General features: G+C 30.3%; 1 protein-coding gene across 1 annotated transcript; it reads left to right on the top strand.

Moving 5' to 3' along the window:
• The first annotated feature begins 12,218 nt into the window (after positions 1-12,218).
• LOC133703840 (heat stress transcription factor A-4c-like) lies at positions 12,219-14,607 on the top strand. The gene is made up of 2 exons (XM_062128539.1): positions 12,219-13,204; positions 13,318-14,607. The coding sequence occupies exons 1-2, from the start codon at positions 12,989-12,991 to the stop codon at positions 14,320-14,322; spliced, it is 1,221 nt and encodes a 406-aa protein (XP_061984523.1). The 5' UTR covers positions 12,219-12,988; the 3' UTR covers positions 14,323-14,607.
• The last annotated feature ends 5,547 nt before the right edge of the window (positions 14,608-20,154 follow it).

Genomic DNA, 20,154 nt, shown 5'->3' with positions numbered 1-20,154 from the left:
ATCACTTTATAAATCATTTTTACAAAAATTGCATTCAGAAACATCACATATAAGTAAATCAATATGAACATAGAAAGTGCTTAATTATTTTTTTAAAGAATGTAATACATATAATAGAGAAAAAATACACAATTAAAAAATATATTTATTCTATTTTAAAAATAATAGAGTCCTCCCTTGCTTAAACAACTAAAGTTTAAAATCTCACTCAAACAGTTTATTCACAAGCATATAACCCATTAAAGTCCCTCCAATACTTAACTATGATAACTTATCACCTACTAAACTAATCATAACTTCTTTTAGAAAATTCAGAATTCTATTATATGTTTTTAAGTTGTAAACTATACTCAATTATCTTTCCATCCATATATTATTTACTTAGTAATTCCTTTTATCTAATTTATAATAAGCTCCAAAATCATTTTTAGACGTTACTACTAGATAGCCAACACATCCTTTACTATTTTTACCATAACTTTCTCTACAAAAATCAGATTAATACATCATTTATGGTGCTAGAAACTAGACAAAATAAGCTTTTCCTACATATAAAACTTGGGGTAAAAAATACATTTATTCAATACAGTTTTTGAGTCGAGCAATAGTCTCTATTAAATACCTAAACTAATAACTTCTCACCTTTATACCTAATTGTTAACCTAATACTTTTAGGCCATTAAACATCCATTAAACACTTTTAATTCATTTTAAAATATTATATAATCTTTCATATTCATCATATTTTATAAATCATACAAATACCATTTAAATCTCCTTAACTTTATTAACCTTTCATATAAAAAAAAACTTTAATAAATTCTAAACCTTTTCTAAATAAAAAGGATTCATATTTATTACCTTGAGACCAATAAAATAGAATGGAAATTAAATCCTTCAAGGTCAATTTTTCTCACTTCTTTTCTCTGTACCTATTAAAGAACAAGACTCTTAAGATTTGTTTTCTTTAAACTATCGTGAAGTTTATATAACTAGGGTAAATAATTCTAGGGTTTTCATATTTTCTTTTATATGGATATAAGACTACATGGGCTCCCTTTTCTTTCTTTTTTTTACTTAGTCCAAAATAATATTATATGCAAATTTAGTCTTTATAATACTCTAGCCTAAAATATCTGGGTTAGGGTATTATAGACGCAACTTGTAATTTTTGGCATCTCAGGTTACTTATGTTTTCTTGTAATGACAAATAAAATTACTAACAGAAAACTTTATAGTTGCATTAAAACAATACTTAATGATATCTAATAGTTCATTATATATGTAGATAATTTAACTGGAAACTCTCCTTTTTTTTATTCTAAAAAAAATAGCAAATATTTTGAAATTCCTCAAATTTCAATTTCTTTACTTATATTAAATGAGCACAAAATCGACATACTTTATATATATATATATATATATATATATATCACCAATAATGAATGATGAAGATTAATTGTGGAGTTAATCACCATAATTTTGCATAAATCTTCAACTATTAAATTTTAGTTTTAGTTATACCATAACCAGAAATTCGATAAAATAGAAATATCGAGGAAATATTTTCGTTGGTAAATTACCGACAGATTTTACCAACAGAAATATTCCTCCGATATTTACCGAGGGAATTACAGTAAAAAAAAATTAAAACAAAGCAAAAAAAATGATGATGTGCCATTTTTACCTATGAAATTACTGACGGAATAAATTCTGTAGGTAATTTCATCAGTAAAATCGTTGGTAAACTGTCAACACTATTAATCATGTTAATTACAAAAAGAATCACCGACGGAACATTCCGTTGATATTTTATAAAGAGCTCTTGAACTATTCACTTTCCAATTGCACTATTAATTACTGTTCTTTACAGGCAAAATCACTGATGGATTGAAAAATCATCAGTGTTATTTGGTGATTTTTTGAAAAATTTAAATTAAATATTACAAGCGGAATCACCGACGGATTGAAAAGTCGTCGGTGATATTTGACGGTTTCTGAAAATTTTTGATTAAATTCAAAATTTAAATTAAATATTACAGACAGAATCACCGACAGAATGATTAAAAATATTAATATTTAATTATCCGCCGGAAAAACACCTCAATAGAAAGCCTATAATACCTAATTTCACAACAGAACCGTCTCCTTTCTTCTTCTTCTTCTTCTTCTTCTTCTTCTTCTTCTTCTTCTTCTTCTTCTTCTCTTCTCTCCTAAACTCCTTCTCTTCTTCTCCATGCTCATGCATGTCTTCTTGTCCTTTCTTATTTTTTCTTCTTAGTTTTTTTTAATTTGTATACATTACGAATTTGTTTTTTTTCTCTTCTTAGCTTCACTTACAACTACATTAAGGTAAAGAAAAAAATTTCTTCTTTTTTTCGTGTTTTTTTTACTATATTTGTTTTTTATTTTATTTTTAATTGTTTTTGTTCTTAATAATTGTATGAATGTTATTGTAGAATTTTTTTTATTATATGAGATCAATTTTTAGTTGATTTATTTATAGGATTTTTAAATTTTTTTCATATGAATTTTTTTAGTTGAATTTATTTTTTCATGTTATTTATTTGTTGCAATTTGTTTTGAGTTGATTTTCTTCTTCTTTTTTCCAAACATTTTGAGTATTATAGAGTGTTGATTAATATTAATTTAATGATTTTATACTTTTTTAAAATATATATTTTTTAAAATATTTTTAAATAATTACTGACGGAATTACATACGGTTTGTTTCTGAGGGAATTACCGATATAATGAAATTTTGTTTTGCTCACTTTTTCCGTCAGTAAATCTATCGGTAATAATATTTTTTTTATTAGTAACGGACTTATCGATGAACAAAAAATTACCGACGAAAGATTCACCGACGAAGACTTTCCGTCGGTGATTTTGTCGGTAATTTTTTTACCAACGGAATGGTAGTGCAAATACCGATGGAAAATTCTGTCGGTAAATCTAAAGATTGTGGTAATGTACTAAAGCTTAGGTTCATACTTTGTTCAGAGATTTTTTAGTTTTTTTTTTGGCTCAAAAACCTTGTTTTGAAGTGTATCTAAACTAAAATGATTCTGTTGGAATCTTCGAAGTCATATTGCAAACATTGTAGTTGTATAAGTGATGAGCAACAAATTCTTAAGGATATAGGATTCATTTGTGACAATAATAAAAGTTTCATTTCTGTAAAGTGTTTCAACATGTAAATACCCTTCTTTGTTTTAATTTAAGCATTGTTATTTTTATTATTAGTATACATACTAGGACTTTGATCTTATATATATTACAAGTTTGAATACATGCTTAGTATCCATACTAGTATTTTTTTATTATTATTATATATATATATATATATGTTTAAAGCATATCTGTTTTGAATTTTATTTTGCATGTTTATAGATTTAAAATTATATGTACTCTAGGCTTACTTGAACAATCTTTTATATTTTATATGCTTTTATTATGATAAACTAAATATCATAATAAAATATTATGATAAACAATCTTTTATATGCCTCGCTAGTCTAATAGAATATAACATGTTTTTATAACAGTCTCTGAATGGTCATACAAGCCGCCGGCAAAAGAATACAAAGGTTTCTTGCACTTTTTCATTTTGATCATGCACCGCTTGTGCTTTTTTCCTAGCATCATTTGACATTTTAGATCATTGATGAACCAAGAATCTCTGAAATCTGATGATTAAAATGTTTTAGCCATTAGATTGACTTGAATAATATAGATATGATTGAATGAAAATGTAATAGGAAAAAGGATCTCAAATTTTTAACCCATTAGATTTTGATGGTACATATATATATATATATGTCTCTATCTTTTTGAAACTTTGTATCTTTTTTTATTTATATCATAATTAATTAGGTTTCTTATTGTATGCTTTTTTTTAGATTAATTATGGGTATTAAAAGTAATAGTGGGTATATTAATAATTATATAATAATTTAAAGAAAAAAAAACCCTATAGTAACTTATGTTTTATGTTGTCAAATGATGAAAACCTACATAAAAAGAGATATGAAGAGAAAGATCAAGGATGAGATTTGATCTATGGCCAAATTTTTTTTCTTTTATCAATTTAAGATGAGTGTTCTCTATCCTTACATTTTAATTAAGTTTTTGCATAGATATTAAAGTTATTGATAATGATTTAAATTTAATAATTTATTTAAATTTTTTTTAGGCATGTTAGGGTTGTATGAGCTGTTTTTGAACCAGTCAAATCAGTCAGGTTATATCAAGTAAATGCTTACATGATTTAAATTTTTTTCTATTATGAAAAATAATATTAATAATATTTAAATATTTATTTATATTTTAAAAAAACTAACTTGACTCCAGCATAGCGAGAACCAACCGTTAGTGTTTGTGTATAATAGAAGCTAATCACCACAGATTACAAATATTATAATCGTGAAAGGTCGGTCATAAGGAGGTTATAATTATGACAGCCAGATGGCTCGCAAGGTTAGAAAACGTTAGGGCAAACATCCAAGAGATGCTTACAAATTCATTTCCGTTAAAAAATAATGATTTTTTCAGTACTTCAAAAAATAAAAAATAGATTAAAAACAACCGTGATAGACACGCAATCGCTTACGCATGTTTGGATAGCTTGCTTCCCAAAACAATACCTGGAACGGGGTCCATTAACTACCACCAACCCCAATCGCACACGTCACTCACCCACAAACGACACACACGAGCCAATTGCAAGAGAGAAAAGGCTATAATTTTTTTTTTAAATAACATATAAAAATAGGTCTTGGAAGACGATACTCTTGTGATCTCCTTGATAATATTCAATATTATCAAACCAAGGCGAGACTATCGTGAACAGTCCATGCTTTTAATATATTCCAAAAATAAAGCTTTCACATTTTTTAATGGAGGATATTTGAGAGTTTGAAACTAATTGTTTTTTAAAATATTTTTTATTTAAAAGTATATTGAAGTAATATTTTTTTTATTTTTTTAAATTATTTTTGATATCAACACATTAAAATAATTTGAAAATATGAAAAACATATTAATTTAAAATAAGAATTTTTTTTTTAATTTTTTCAAAAACGCTTCCGAAATGCATTGCCAAATATTTTTATGGCAGCGGTTATGATTTAAAGTGGTTTTTTAGAAATAACTAAAATATTATATTTTTTAAAAAATTATTTTTTACATCAGTACATTAAAACGATTTGAAAACATTAAAACATTAATTTTAAACAAAAATAAATTTTAAATTTTTTAAAAAACTCTATTCCTCCGCGTTCCTAAACACAACATTTCCATGATTCATGATAATCCAATCCATATCATGTGCTCATATATGGAATGCTTGATAACACATGTTTCCAATTGTAATACATTGTCATGATGTTATTATTTTTTTTCTGAGATAATTATAAAAACCTCTTAAATTTTTTACTGTGTTTTTATTTTTTAATGTATTTTTAGAAATTATATTTTATATCTTGAATTAAATAAAAATTTTAAAAATAATAAAAAAATAATCAGCACTCGTATATCATATATGAGAAAGAGATAAACCACGTACACATCTACTAACACTCTTATATGACTCTCTCAAAATTCGTTATCTCTCTCCTAAACCCTAAAAATATGAACCTATAAGGAACATGATTAGAACGCTCAACAAGAGCATTGATCATACGGCCAAGTGTAAGCAAGCAAGCTTCCCTTGCACTCCCCTACAAAAGCTCAAGTTGTAAAAATTAACCAATATTTCATTTAAGCCATTGTATTGATTATGAAGAAATTCAAGAGCATAATCTTGTACAAAAGGAATAAAAAAGAAAAGGAAACAGAGCTATTTAGACTTTCACAAAGTTCTTTTTGGAAAAGAAAAGAATTAATGCCAATTATCAAGTTTTAGTTCTTTTTAGACTTTCACAAAGTTTTAATATTAATATTATAAGGGCTCTTTAGTCATTAAATAAAAAATAAAATGAAAAGATTTATCTTTTGATAATAAATAATTACATTGTTTAGTTATTTACTAGTTTTTTTTATTTGCACTATGTCGCGAGTTGAATTATTTTTTTCAACCTTAAGAAATATAAATACGTTAAGAAGTCAAAATTTTGATGTATACCGGCCGAAACATTTTTAAAATACTTAAATGGTAACATATTGGATGAAATATGTTTTTTTAAAAAATATTGAGACAACGACATATTAAATCGACCTGTATTAACCGTGATTAATCTGCAAAATCCAAGATTTAGGGTATGAGATCATGATAAAACCATGAAACTCATATCAAAACAAATTAGGAGCTCAATTATAATGAACCAAGTATTGAAGATCAAAAGTGAAAAAAATTAAATTAAAAAAAGGACTCAAAAAAAGTGATTTGAGTAAACCTATATCAGTGGTTGACGCAACACCACAGGCTAGACCAAATTTCATTTAATGTAAGAATAAAAAAGTTCAAGCAACGCTAGGCTTTCTAAATAAATATGAAAAATTCGAGACTTGAGTCATTGAGTCAAATGGGTTTAACAAGTTTGGTTAATTTAATCATATAAAAAAAGGAAACCCTTATTTAATAATATGAAAAATCAAGTAAACTCATACGAATCTTCAAAACTTAGGTTAATCTTTTAAAATCGTAAACTGTAAAATCTTAGACCCAAACTCAATTAAAAAGCCTAATTTTTAACCAATTTAATGTTGAAGGATAAAATAAAAATAAAAATCAATCTAAAAAACATGTCACATAAAAAAATAGTAATAAAAAGAATGAGATCAAACCTGATGGAAAAAATAGAGGATGAAATTGTAAAAGAATAATCAATTTTAGAAATCATCTCAAATAAAAAAACATTAATCAAAATAATAAGGATCAAATTTGAGTGATGAAAAAAATTGGACAATGAAAACAAAAATAATTTCCAATTTGAAATAATTTTCTCAAATAAAAATATTATCATTAAAAGAACAAAAACCAAATCTGAAAAGAAAAAAAGTGAAGGGATGTTGTGAAAAGACCTAGCGTGAAGAAAAGGAAAACAAAAATCAAATTAGCGCTAAACCGGATGAAATCACAATGCACACGCCACTCAGGGAGGTTAGCCTTACTAAGACAAATAAAGAAACATCTAGGAAAGCTATTTTTTACTATTATAAGATGCCAGATGCAGTACCTAATTATAGGGGAGATGGGGTTGCCCAAACCAAGCCAATTATGGGTTTTAAGGTCGAACCTTCTAAGATAAAAAAGAAGAAGTCACAACTGATTCTAAAGATAAATATGATACTTAACCTAATCATAACTATAATATTGAGTGTTTTAGGTGTTTAATAATTGGACATATAGCTTCTTAATATCCAAACAAATGAGTTATGATCTTAAAGGATCATGACAAGATTGAGACCAAAAGTGACAATAATGATGATAAGATGCCACCACTTGAGAATGTTAGCGATGGGGATGTAGAATATTCAATTGAGGGAGAATTATAGTATAAACTAAAAGAAGTAATGCTTTTACTTTGCATCACCTCACAAAACATTGTTAATTTCAATAATGTATTTTTTTCTTTGGTTTTGTTCTTTTTTTCTAAATCTATATGTTTATCTCTAATTTCGTACTTTAACATTTAGTTTATTGGAGATTGAGCTTTATAATTTATTGTGGTATGCTTTATATATGGTTAGCTCAGTCTTATAACCCATATCACAGATTTGGCGAGTTAACACGGTTGACTCAAAGTTTTTTTTTTTATATCTTTTTTGAATTCATATTTTCTTCAATTTCATCCTTCAACATTATGTTGATTGAGACTTAGACTTCATGATTTATTTTGGTTTTCTTTCTATGAGGTTATCTCGGTCTCATGACTCAGTTTACGGGTTTAATGGGTTAACCCAGTTGACTCGAATTTTTTCTATCATTTTATACTTGGTATTTTTTTAACTTCATCCTTCAACATGAAGTTGATTATGAATTAGGCTTCATGATTTATTTTTCTTGCTTTCTATGAGGTTGTCATAGTCTTATAACTAGGGTTATGTATTTTTTATGGGTAACCCGGGTAGACTCAAGTCGTTCTATTATATCCTATTTTTAGATTAATTTTTTTTTAACTTTTTACCTTTAATAATTTTTTTAGATTGAATAGGGCTTTATAATTTGTTTGTATTTTTTTTCTGTAGGGTTATCATAGTCTTATGATTTTGTTCACATGTTTGGTAGGTCAACTCAGGTTGACTCAGGTTATTTTTTTTGTTTACTTTCTATGAGGTTATCCCAATCTTATGACTCGTGTCACGAGTTTGGCAGATTAATTCAGATCAAATATTTTTATTATTTTTGAATTAGTTTTTTTTTCAATTTTATTCTTCAACATTGGGTTGATTGAGAATTGAGCTTCATAATTTGTTTTGATTTGCTTTATATAAGGTTATCATGGTTTCATGATCTAGATAGAAGATTTGGTAGGTTAACCCAAGTTGTCTTGGATCGATTCAATAAATTGTCATTTTAATATTATGTTTTAAAAAAGTTGTTGTCTTGAATTTTGATGAATCGAACTATGTTTTTATCAGTCATTCGGGTTACCTTAGAACCTATCAAGCCGATTAAGTCACATTGAGTCAACATCCACATGATTTAATTTTTAATAGAAAAATATTAGCAATACCTAGATATTTGTTTTTGTATGTTAAAAAAATAAAATTGATCAAACTCATGACATATTGCAAGCCAACGATACGTCATTGGTTATTTGGTGTGCATTAAATGTTCAAATTAAGAAAGATGATTTGAAGTAGCAAACAAAGAATATCTTTCATATGAGATGTCATATCAGTAACAAGGTATATAATATGATTATTGATAGCGAGAGTTGTGCTAATATTGCTAGTATTACACTTTTTAGAAAATTAAATTTGAACATTACTAAACATCATAGACCATATAGGCTTTAATGGTTGAATAAATGTAGAGAAGTTAAGGTTAATAAATAGGTCTTGATGTCTTTTTGTTAATTATGTGGTTCCTATACATGTAGGTCACTTGTTATTAGAGCATTCATGGCAATTTGATAGAAGAGATTAATACATGATGGGTTTAAAAATAAATGTCCTTGGAAAATTCATCACTTTTGTACCATTGACACTAAAACAGGTCCATGAAGACTAATTGAAATTGAAAAAAGAAAGTGAGGACAAGGGTAGTGAAAATGTCATGAGCTTTAAGGAAAGAAAAAAAATCAGATTTGCCGGAGAGAGAAAGGAATAGTAAGTTGGCTGAGAGTGGATAGAAGAATAAAAAGTAGAGAAAATTGAGTGTTGAGAGAAAAACAAAGAAGCATAAGAGCTTTTATACAAGAAATAATGTTGTTAAGAATGTTCTTTATGCTAACAATCCTATGCAAAATAGTGTTGTTGTTTCTTTGTTGAAGGATTAAGAGGACATATTGACCATAAATGATATACCTAGTGGTGATTGAGTTTGGGTGCATATGAGAAAGAAAAAATTTCTAGCCCATAGGAGATCTAAGTTGCAGCATAGAAGAGATGGTCCCTTCTAAGTTCTCGATAAATCAATGACAATATACAAAGTGGACATTTCATATGAGTATGGTGTTGATGTTATTTTTAATGTTTCTAATCATTCTCTATTTGATATAGGTGATGACTCAAGGTCAAATTCTGTTGAGGAGAAGGGAAATGATATGAATCGATAAGCACTGCAAAAGAATTCATTAGAGATGTTGATTGTGCCAATTACAAGGTCAAAGGCCAAGAAAATTAAAAAGGCTGGTTTATGCTTAATTTTTTTTTCTAATATATAGTTTTATAATAACAAGAATAATTTTCACTCTGACTGTTGGATTATGTTGAAATTTTATTAAACAATTCTAGAGACCTTGTTTTATATAGGGCTAAAATTTTATAGCAATTGAAATTCAGAAAAGTCTTGAGATAAAGACTATATACTACTATACAAAAAATGCATTATATTCTAGTTGACTCAGGATTATCTATCCTTTAGATTCATGGATTTCCTATAAGGAAACTTTTTTATTCTATATGAATTCCTTATATGGCATGACATATAGGCAACATATACTTTTTTTTCTCATAAGGGAATTTTTTGGCAGCCTTAGTTATTAATGGGTTTTACTATTTATTTTATAAACTTTGAATTATTTTAATTGAGTTTTAATGTCAACCTATTAGTATATTAGGGCTTATTTTTTTTGTAAACTATAAATACCTTTTTGAAAAGGAGAACATGGCATATCGAGTTATTATTGATTTTGCCGCAATTTCATGTTTGTGTGAGGATTTCTCATACCTATTAGTACTTCATTGAACTGTTTTGAACTTAGTAAAGATCAACTGCCTTTATGATGTTATTTTTTATACTTTTAGTTCATGATTTTTTTTTATAGTTGATAGGTTGAGGTCTTCATTTCAATAACTTGAGTGCCTTAGATTAGGTAATTATTGTGTTAATTTTTTATCATCCTTAAATCTAATTTTAGCTTTTTTAGATTGTTCTTTCTTGTACGTGGGTTCTAGAGTTATTACTTCCTAGGTTTGCATAAGTTATTCCTCTAAATCCCATAAAACCATGGTTAATGAGAACAATTTTTATAGAGAAAAAGAGAGGAGCATAACCACTCTTCATCATAGAGGGTTTCCTTAACAAGGTTTTCCCCAACAACTCTCGGGTCAGTCTCTTCTAATATCAACACTAGGCATAGGCTACTCCTCAAGCAAGATTTCTCTATTCTATAATTGATGCTTTTTTTTCTGATTGACGTGGTCCATACCCTTAAGAGGTGGGCAACTACCTCTAACTTCCAAGAATTATCTTAAATGAGTTCTTCAATTGTTTGTTTTAGAGTCAATTTTTCTCATTGATTATTTACTAGACCTAAGTCCACCTATATCAACCAAAAGATGAAACACATTCGAAACATGTACAAGACATAATTACAATTTAACATACCAAAAGAAAAGAATCATACATATCCTAAAATCCTTTTTAATTAATGTTTTTTAATAATATAGTCTTAATGTAACTCTAAGTCATTATGTCACCATGACCATAATAAAGACTTTTGGGCTACTAATAAGCTTGACCTAAAATAAATCCTAAAACAAATAGTGATGGGTTCAAGATTGACCCTTCAATCCTACCTATTCAAAGTATAGTCTTAGGTTTAAAGTATTTAAGATCAAGTTAGTTCACCTACACCCACCACCCAAAATGATTTAGGCTCGGGATAGCCTATTAATTTGAGTTAACAAGGGCTTGAAGGTGGGCCGGGTCCCTCCAAAACCCAAATCCTTGCCATCTTACAGGTTTTGATTTGGCTTGCATAAGCCCACCATCACCTAAGTGCTTCAGGCCTTCACACCATGCAAATCTATGCGCGCGCGCACACACACACAGATATATATATATATATATATAAAGGCGTATGAATCACTAGATACACATAACTAAATTTTAATCTCATCAACTATTACAAACATATAAAAGAAAAAAAAATAGAGTTTCACATTCTTTTCCCCTCTCATTATTTCTTTCATCTTCCTCAAATGCACAGACACACAATCTAAAACGTTTCCCTCCGCCTAAACTTATGCTAACTTAAGCATTATAGAATCTCATAAGTTTATCAAAGGACTTGTTTTTGCAAGTGCTCCAAGTTCACATCACCTTTAATTAACGACTCAACTCCCAAACTCATCAATCAGCTTTGAAAAGGCTTATAACCCATTGAAAGTTACTCCGACTTCAGCAGTGATATAATTACTTTTATCTTACAGGTATGAATATGTAATTGATTGGAATTTACAAGTTAACATTATATTGAGTTGTAAGTGCTGATTAGTGCAAGTTTTTTTCCTACCGTTGATAGAACTATCTGTCCTCTCAAAGATATCATGCATCAGCAAAGTTGGTTGTTTGTCACTGCAAAGATTACAAACAGTTAGTCCTGAGACGCGTATAAGGTCCTGTATTATTACTTGAGTAATAATTACAAATAAAAGATTACACCTGATCCACACACTTTTGTTATATGTAATATACTTATAAAAGGAAAAAAATGCATACCAGAAAAAAAAAAGAAAAAAGATAAGCATCCAAATTTAAGAAACCTAAGTACGCGGTTCGAGAGTGGGAATCCCAAAAAAAGAAAAAAATAAAAAAGAAAGAGACAGCGAAACACATCGTTTTTTGGACAACAAACGACAAATCCCCTCCTTCGTGCTTGCAAACGTCTTCGCTAAATTTCTTTATGTTTTCTTTAAAAATAATTGTTGAAGGTTAGACTAACAAAGAAAAAAAAAAAAAAAACTGTGGCGTAGTTAAAAGGGTTAAAGTAGCAGCAGTATACATGGAGGGAGAGAGGGAGTATTTGATTGATCATACAACTAAAAGTAACAGAAATGAACAGGTAGTGTTGGCTGTTGGTTTGTTTTTGCTATAATAATAAATACAAGAAACAGAAGAAGAACTGTTATGTTTTATTCTTCTTGTGTTGTGGGGGTTTGTTTAATTGGTCACAATAGGAAGGAAGTGGATCCTCTTCAGTTTTTTTTTTTTTTTTTTTTATTAATAACAACAACAAATAATCTCAAGGGTTTCAACTTCATCTGAATTTTGAGATCTGGCTTTCTTCAACATTTTCTTTCTTTCTGTTATTCCTTCTGTTTTAGAGGGCGGAGTTGATTGATTGATTCTTTGGAAACATAGTTATTGGGGTTCTTATTTTGAGTTATTTTTTTTTTCTTTTTAGCTAGAAATTGAACGATTGTGAATTGGGTTTTAAGGGATGTTAAGCTCTGTTGAATTAGAACTCGAAAGGTTTTGACTTGGTCGAAATTTGGTTTTTTGTCCTTTTGGGATTTTCATTTTTTGATGAATTTTGTTGGATTTGAGGTGGTTGATGGTGTGACTGGATGAAAGATTAGGGTTTTATTTAAGGATGGATGAATCACAGGGCACTTCGAATTCGCTACCGCCTTTTCTTGCGAAGGCATATGAGATGGTGGATGATCCTTCCTCGGATTCAATTGTTTCATGGAGTCAGAACAATAAGAGTTTTGTTGTATGGAATCCACCGGAGTTTGCCAGGGACTTGCTGCCCAGATTTTTTAAGCATAATAACTTCTCTAGCTTCATCAGACAGCTCAATACTTATGTAAGCCAATTCCTTTTGTTTTTACATGCTTATGTGTTTGATGTGTGTCTGTGTCTTTCTTCGTTCTTTGTTGATTAGGTTGAATTGAATTGAAATGTTTTGATATTGAATAGGGTTTTAGGAAAATTGATCCCGAGCAATGGGAATTCGCCAATGAGGATTTTATTAGAGGTCAGCCACATCTAATGAAGAACATCCATAGACGGAAGCCAGTTCATAGCCATTCGATGCAGAATCTTCAAGGACAAGGGTCGAATCTGCTAACTGATTCTGAAAGACAGAGTATGAAGGATGATATAGAGAAGCTTAAACGTGATAAACAATCACTTATTTTGGAGTTACAAAAGCAGGAACAAGAGCGGAAAGGATTTGAGATGCAAATCGAGGGTTTGAAGGAGAAGTTACAACAAACGGAATGCATACAGCAAACTATAGTGTCTTTTGTGGCTCGAGTGTTGCCGAAACCAGGTCTTGCATTAAGTATAATGCCACAATTGGAAGGTCGCGATAGAAAACGGAGGCTGCCTAGAATTGGTTATCTATACAGTGAAGCCTCTAATGAGGATAACCAAATGGTGACTTCCCAAGCTCTGTCTCGAGAAAATGCAGACAGTAATTCTGTTGCCCTGTTAAACATGGAGCAGTTTGAGCAGTTGGAATCATCCCTTACATTTTGGGAGAATATGGTACATGATATTGGTCAAACCTACAACTATAACAATTCAACGATAGAGATGGATGACTCTACAAGTGGTGCACAAAGTCCAGCTATATCTTGTGTGCATCTGAATGTTGATTTTCGTCCCAAATCACCTGGTATTGACATGAATTCTGAGCCCTCTGCAGCTGTTGCACCAGAGCCCGTTTCACCCAAGGAACAACCAGCCGGGACTGCTCCCACTGTGGCCACTGGAGTCAATGATGTATTCTGGGAGCAGTTTTTAACTGAGAATCCTGGTTCAACCAACGCACAGGAAGTTCAATCTGAAAGAAAGGATTCTGATGGTAGAAAAGGTGAAATAAAGCCTGTTGATCCCGGAAAATTTTGGTGGAATATGAGGAATGTAAATAATCTTACAGAACAGATGGGGCATCTTACTCCTGCTGAAAGAACTTGACATTGGGTGACAGTTTTTTCAACTTCTGATGCCTCAGAGACACTCTCTCTCTCTCTCTCTCTTTTATTTCTTATTGAGTATCATGTTTCCCTTGTTAATTTTAGGTTTCCTTATAGCTTGCATGGTTAATGCAGACTCCTGTTTAGTTGTGACTCATTTATATAGTAGTAACTATACAGTTATTAAATACTGTCTATCAGTCATAGAATGCGAATGTCTTTTGGAACCTTTCTGTATCTCTAGTTGAGTTGTCTATCTCAGTGACCCAACCTTTTTTCTCTGGTTTCTTTAAGTGCGCCTACATTTTATTACATTTTGACATCATCAAGTTTTTGGATGGAGCCTGTCATATGATTATGCTGTTCAGTGTGGTTTATAACTCATGTTATGTTTTGTTTGGCAGCAAATAAGCTTGTTTGCGATCTTTGAAATTCTTGCTAATAGCATAATAGTGAAATGCAAGTGGAATTTCGGTCATTTCTAACTGCACTTGCAGAATTGGAAAATGAATTGTTCTGGTCTACTAGGTGCTTTATCTATTCCAGAAGCTCTGTATCTAGTCTTAACGCTTAACACTGGAAGTATAGTTAGATAGGGTTCCAATACATTTTTCCTCTCCATCAAAACAACAGTACTAGTGTGGTTCTCGAATTTAATTTGTATCTCACCAATGGAATGGTAAACAGAAAAAGGATGTTTCACGCCTATGCTCAAAGTGCTCCATGATGGTGTATACAGCGAATATTTTCTTGTTTGCGCAGACATTTTTTATGACTGAAAGGTGAAAGCACATGTAGCATGATCAAATCTGTTGTTAAAGATGGAACTCTTCTTGAAAACAGGGAGATGGAGCATCTGCGTTTTCTTCCTTTTAGCCAGCTTTAGAGACCGAGTTGCTTATCCTACAAGGACGACATCTTAGTTATAATGACACATAGACTCGCATTTATCATGTTCATTAATCAATATGATCCTATGAAAAGTTGTTCTTGTAAACAAATATTACACCCCTGATTCTGTAGCATGCACTTGTCCATGCATGTGAATTTCTTCCAGCTAAGAGTAATGCTTTTCGCATTTACCTACACCGATGGAATGATGGGGATGATTTTTTTCCCGCATCTTTCATTGACATGTAATGTAAAACACTGAGAAGGCTGTGAACGTGTTCAGTTTTCTGTTTCCAGGAGGCTCTCAAGATTTTATTTTTAAACTCTCAAAATAAGTTACCATCTATGGGAGATGGATAGGGAGGCGCTTAGAATGTTAAAAGGAGTCCAAATGATGAGGTTGAAGCTACCTGTATAAGTCAACCATATAGTATAGAAAGGAAGCAACATGTGATTACTTTTTCACGCGTTTAGGCTGCATTTGGATTGTCCAAAGGCGTGCTTGCAAAACCACTGCACGCTTTGATAATTTCTATAAACCATGAGAAAGTATTGAGCTATGAATTTGCCTGTCACTCTGCTGCCTTCCCCTCAAAGATGTTGAAAGCAAATCAGGGACATTGCAGAGTCATCCTTTGAACTCACGAGGAAAGGGTCTATCACTCTTTAATACCAGAAGCATAATGGGTAAGGGGATTGCTAAAGCTTTTTTAAGCGTTATTAGCTCTTAGCTTTGTAATGCTTACAAATCATAAATATTCTCCTTTCCTCGTTAGCTCATCCCATCTTCCAATTGGGTACCTCGAAGATTAAGGTCTATATATACATGCATTATTTATTTGACCTGGCGGGTCGGAAATTTTTTTTTATAAAAAATTAAATATATAAGCTATTTTAATATGCTTTTTACATAATAAAATTTAAAGTACAAATTAAAAGATGTATTCATGAATCTAATAAAATGAATCGATAATTATTTATGTAAATAATAAAAAACAATTGTTAACAATAACTAAAAAAGAAATTAAAAAAATTAAAAAATAAATGTAAATCAAGATATTTGATCTCGCAAAATGAAACATCTACCTTTTTATATTTACTAAATTTGTTTATTAGAATCAGTAAAAGATAATACAAACACACATGAAACTGAGTGAATAAAAAAAAAGAAATATTATGCAAGTTTGAACATATTAGAAATATTATTTCAAAATAAATATTATTTTATAAAATAAAACTTATCTGTAAAAAATATAATAAAAATCTTCAAAAATTAAATACAAAACATTTTTTTTTTTAAAAAAACCTCATTCCAAAAAAGGTTTGCAAAACTCATGACCTAGAATATAAGATTAAGATAAACCGATAGAAAATAAATTGAAAATAACCACAAAATAATATAATAACAACATCTTAGCAATTTATAGGAAATTTACAAGTTTGTTCCCACCATTTTTAACTTAATAACACCGTGCTTATTCATAATAACATTGATCATTTTCTAGTTCAGTATCAAAACTGGCCTACCGGAATACCTTAATAATGATATCATGATACTCATCAGCATTCAATGTCAGATAACAAGCCAAGAGTTCTTCGAGCTCTTCTTCCCGACTAATTCTTCTCTTCAATCATCTCAATCGTTGAATCTCTAAAGCCCTTCTGTGGATCAAATGAGCTTTTCACTATAGCAAAATTTTCTTGGTTTGTGAATCCCTGTATTGTTTTATCCCTGGCCTTTTTCTTCATTTTGAACTTGGTTTTTTTCATGTCTTCAAGTGCTTTTATTTTGCAGATTTCAACTTTTAAAGTTCTAGTAGAAAATTTGATGTGTAACTCTTGATTACTTGATAAAAAAATCCTAACGAAGATGATATTTCTCTAAGAAAACTAAAGATTAGATTTGAGAACTTTGATCCAGAGTTAACATGTAACTAAGAACTAGAGATATTAAAATTCATGAATTGACACCACAAGGTAAATTATCCTTGATAAATTAGGTTTTCTTTTTTGTTACAACAAAGAATATGTTTGCTTCAAGCAAAACACAATAATATTATTATTTTGAAGGCTGCTAAAATTCACAGTAAGAAAAATATTATATAGTCCTAAGACAATTAACTCTAATGGATCCATATTGGGTTGCAAACTACTAGACTTTCATCCAACATAAGCCTAACATATAAAACAAACCCAACTGAACTTAAAAACAGAAACTAAAATATTATGGTTCAAATAATACTTAAAACAACATAAAAACTAAGTAAAATATTCATAATAATACAAGGAAACAATCAACCCCCTAAACCATCCCTAACTTGATTAATTTTCTTGTGTAGTCAGATTTGACTTGCGTAGGAATAATGTGTGTTTGCCGTCCCTTTTAGATCTCTTTCCATGCTTGGAATATACTGCATTGAATGATTAATTTTCTTCCCTTATTTGGTTGAATTAATTTCTAATATAACTCATTATAGGAGTGACTCAGTACGAATTGCTTTCTCATCCAAGCCTTCATATCAACCCATGTATCTATAAGCCTTTCCTCATTCCTTCGCCTATAAGTCACAATATAATCCTACCATATTATCGCATAATCAACAAACTCAATTGCCACACTTTTCACCTTTTTTGCTCAGAATAAACATGGTAATCAAAGATCCAATCCACTTTATTCTCCCTTTCCAAATAAGTCTTGGGATCGTTTCTACCTTGGAAACTAGGAATTTTCAGTTTACTAGAGTCCCCATCTATACCCACACCATGGTTTCCAAAATCACCCAAATTATCTCCTTGGACGAACTAACTAGCCCTCTTAACCCCATGAAACCTATGATTCCTAGGCTGCCAAATCTGATCCTTATGGCCCCAAGATGCTACATCATCATTCTCATCACCTATTACATCAAAATCAATGTCAACAACTAGACTAACATACCTATTACACCTTTTAGCTTGATTTCCATCCCGATCAGCCCTATAATGTTCCCCATTAGCACCGAACCTTTCCACCCTTTCCAACCTTTCATGTATACTACCTATCACCAAATTAAACCTCTCCACCATTTGTGTCAAACCTTGAATATGAAGTTGTAGTTGATCCATCTCTAGTTGAGGTGGTTTTTCTTGCTTTGCCTTATCCATCACAATTCTACAAATTTTGTTAGTGGTATAATAAATTTTTTTTGTGTTTCCTCATCCACTCCCTCACATGTTTACTCTCCTCTCGTGTTTCACTCAAAGCCTTTAATTATAAGTAAATTTAATGCTGAAAGTCTGCATTGATAGCATTCACAAAGATAATATCAAGACAAGGCAAAAACACAACACAAATAGAGTTTATAATATGAAAACACTAATTTGAACCGAATCTAGACCCTAGACCAAACGACATCCAATTGAGCTAAAGATTGACATTTAATGTGTTTTTTACCCAAATAAATAGAATATAAATTTTGATGCAATTATGATAATGTTTGATATGTTGATGTGAAGAGTAATAGCCCCCTTTTGATCCAAATCTAAAACCCTAAAAAATTGATGCCCGAATATCTTGAAAATTTATAATTGGTGTATTCTCACTCCCAAATAACCAGAATATAAGATATGAGTCAATTCTAAGGTATTTTGATATGCTAACACGAAACAGATGTAATTAGATCCTATATAGCCCAAGTCCATGCACATCCACAAGGTCCAAATCAGATCTTGTCGAAACTAACTCCTTTATAATTGGGCTGAATGAAATATGGCTGAATGAAATACAAGCTAAAACACAAGGAAACCCCCCCTACTTGGGTGAATGGACTTCCCCTCGAACCTAATCTCCTAACCAAATCCTTATTATGAGTAATCCAAAGCCGAACCATAGGATGAACCATATAAAAAAGCTCTCACTTTATTATTTTTTTCCTTGCAATTCTCTGCCTACATGCAAAGATTTCCTATGTTTGTCCCTCATTGACTTGAGCTCGTCAATCTTCATGTTTTTCAACTTTCACTACTCGTAACTTGATTTTTTAATGGAAAATCCATCATTTTCCTTTCGAGTAGAAAACAAAAAAAATTTTCAGTCTTGCTTAGACGAGAACCTCTTGTGTTAGTGGAAGATAAAGATAAATTTGTTTTTAAATAAGAAGCTTTTAACTTACAGTCTTGCTTCTCAATTATTCCAATTATATCTTTTTTTTTTTCATATGGTTCTCCATCTAATTTGAACTGCTGCTTTGAACCCTTGACCTAGGTGTTCTGATTTATGCTATCTTTTCTCTTACACACACATCCATTTAAGGAAAAATCTTAATTTCTCCTGAAAGACCTCTCATTTGCCTTACTTCAGAAATCATGTCGCTGAAGTTGCAAGTTGTATCATTTGATCTATAACTGTGACAACTTGATGATGAAGCTTTCAGCTCATCATCGCAATTATAATGAAATGATCTCAAAGCACCTTAAGTCTTTTCACCTTTATCATCCATAAAAAAAGTCTCCAAAAAGCATCACCATCCCCTTCATAAAATCTACCTCCTCCTTCACCACCATCAAATGACAGTGGGATTGTGGAGATAAAATTCCATTTCCTTTTTTACCTTGCTTTTGCATGTTCTTTTTCTGGGTTGATTCTCATATGTTTGAACTTTGTTAGTCAGGAGGAGGGAAAAACATGAAATATTAAAAAAAGGCAAAAAGAAGAAGAAGAATGGTTTTTTCCGGATAAATTGGGTAATTAGCATAATAAATGCAAAAACTTAGTAGAATAACATCGTTTGAAAAAGATTTGGTGAAATAACACACTTTCACCTTGTTGCGTTTTGGAAATGTTACATTTACTAAATGTTGATATTCTAAAGTGCGACAATTAAATAGCATTGGAAAGAAATACTCTTTCCTAGGTGTTTATAATTGTGAGTTTCTATTGTATAATAAACCAAGTGAAAGTCAT

This window comes from Populus nigra, chromosome 9, assembly GCF_951802175.1.
Source record: "Populus nigra chromosome 9, ddPopNigr1.1, whole genome shotgun sequence".
Classification (NCBI taxonomy): Eukaryota; Viridiplantae; Streptophyta; class Magnoliopsida; order Malpighiales; family Salicaceae; genus Populus; species Populus nigra.
The sequence above is the reverse complement of the archived record's forward strand: the minus strand, read 5'-3'. Positions and strand labels throughout refer to the sequence as shown.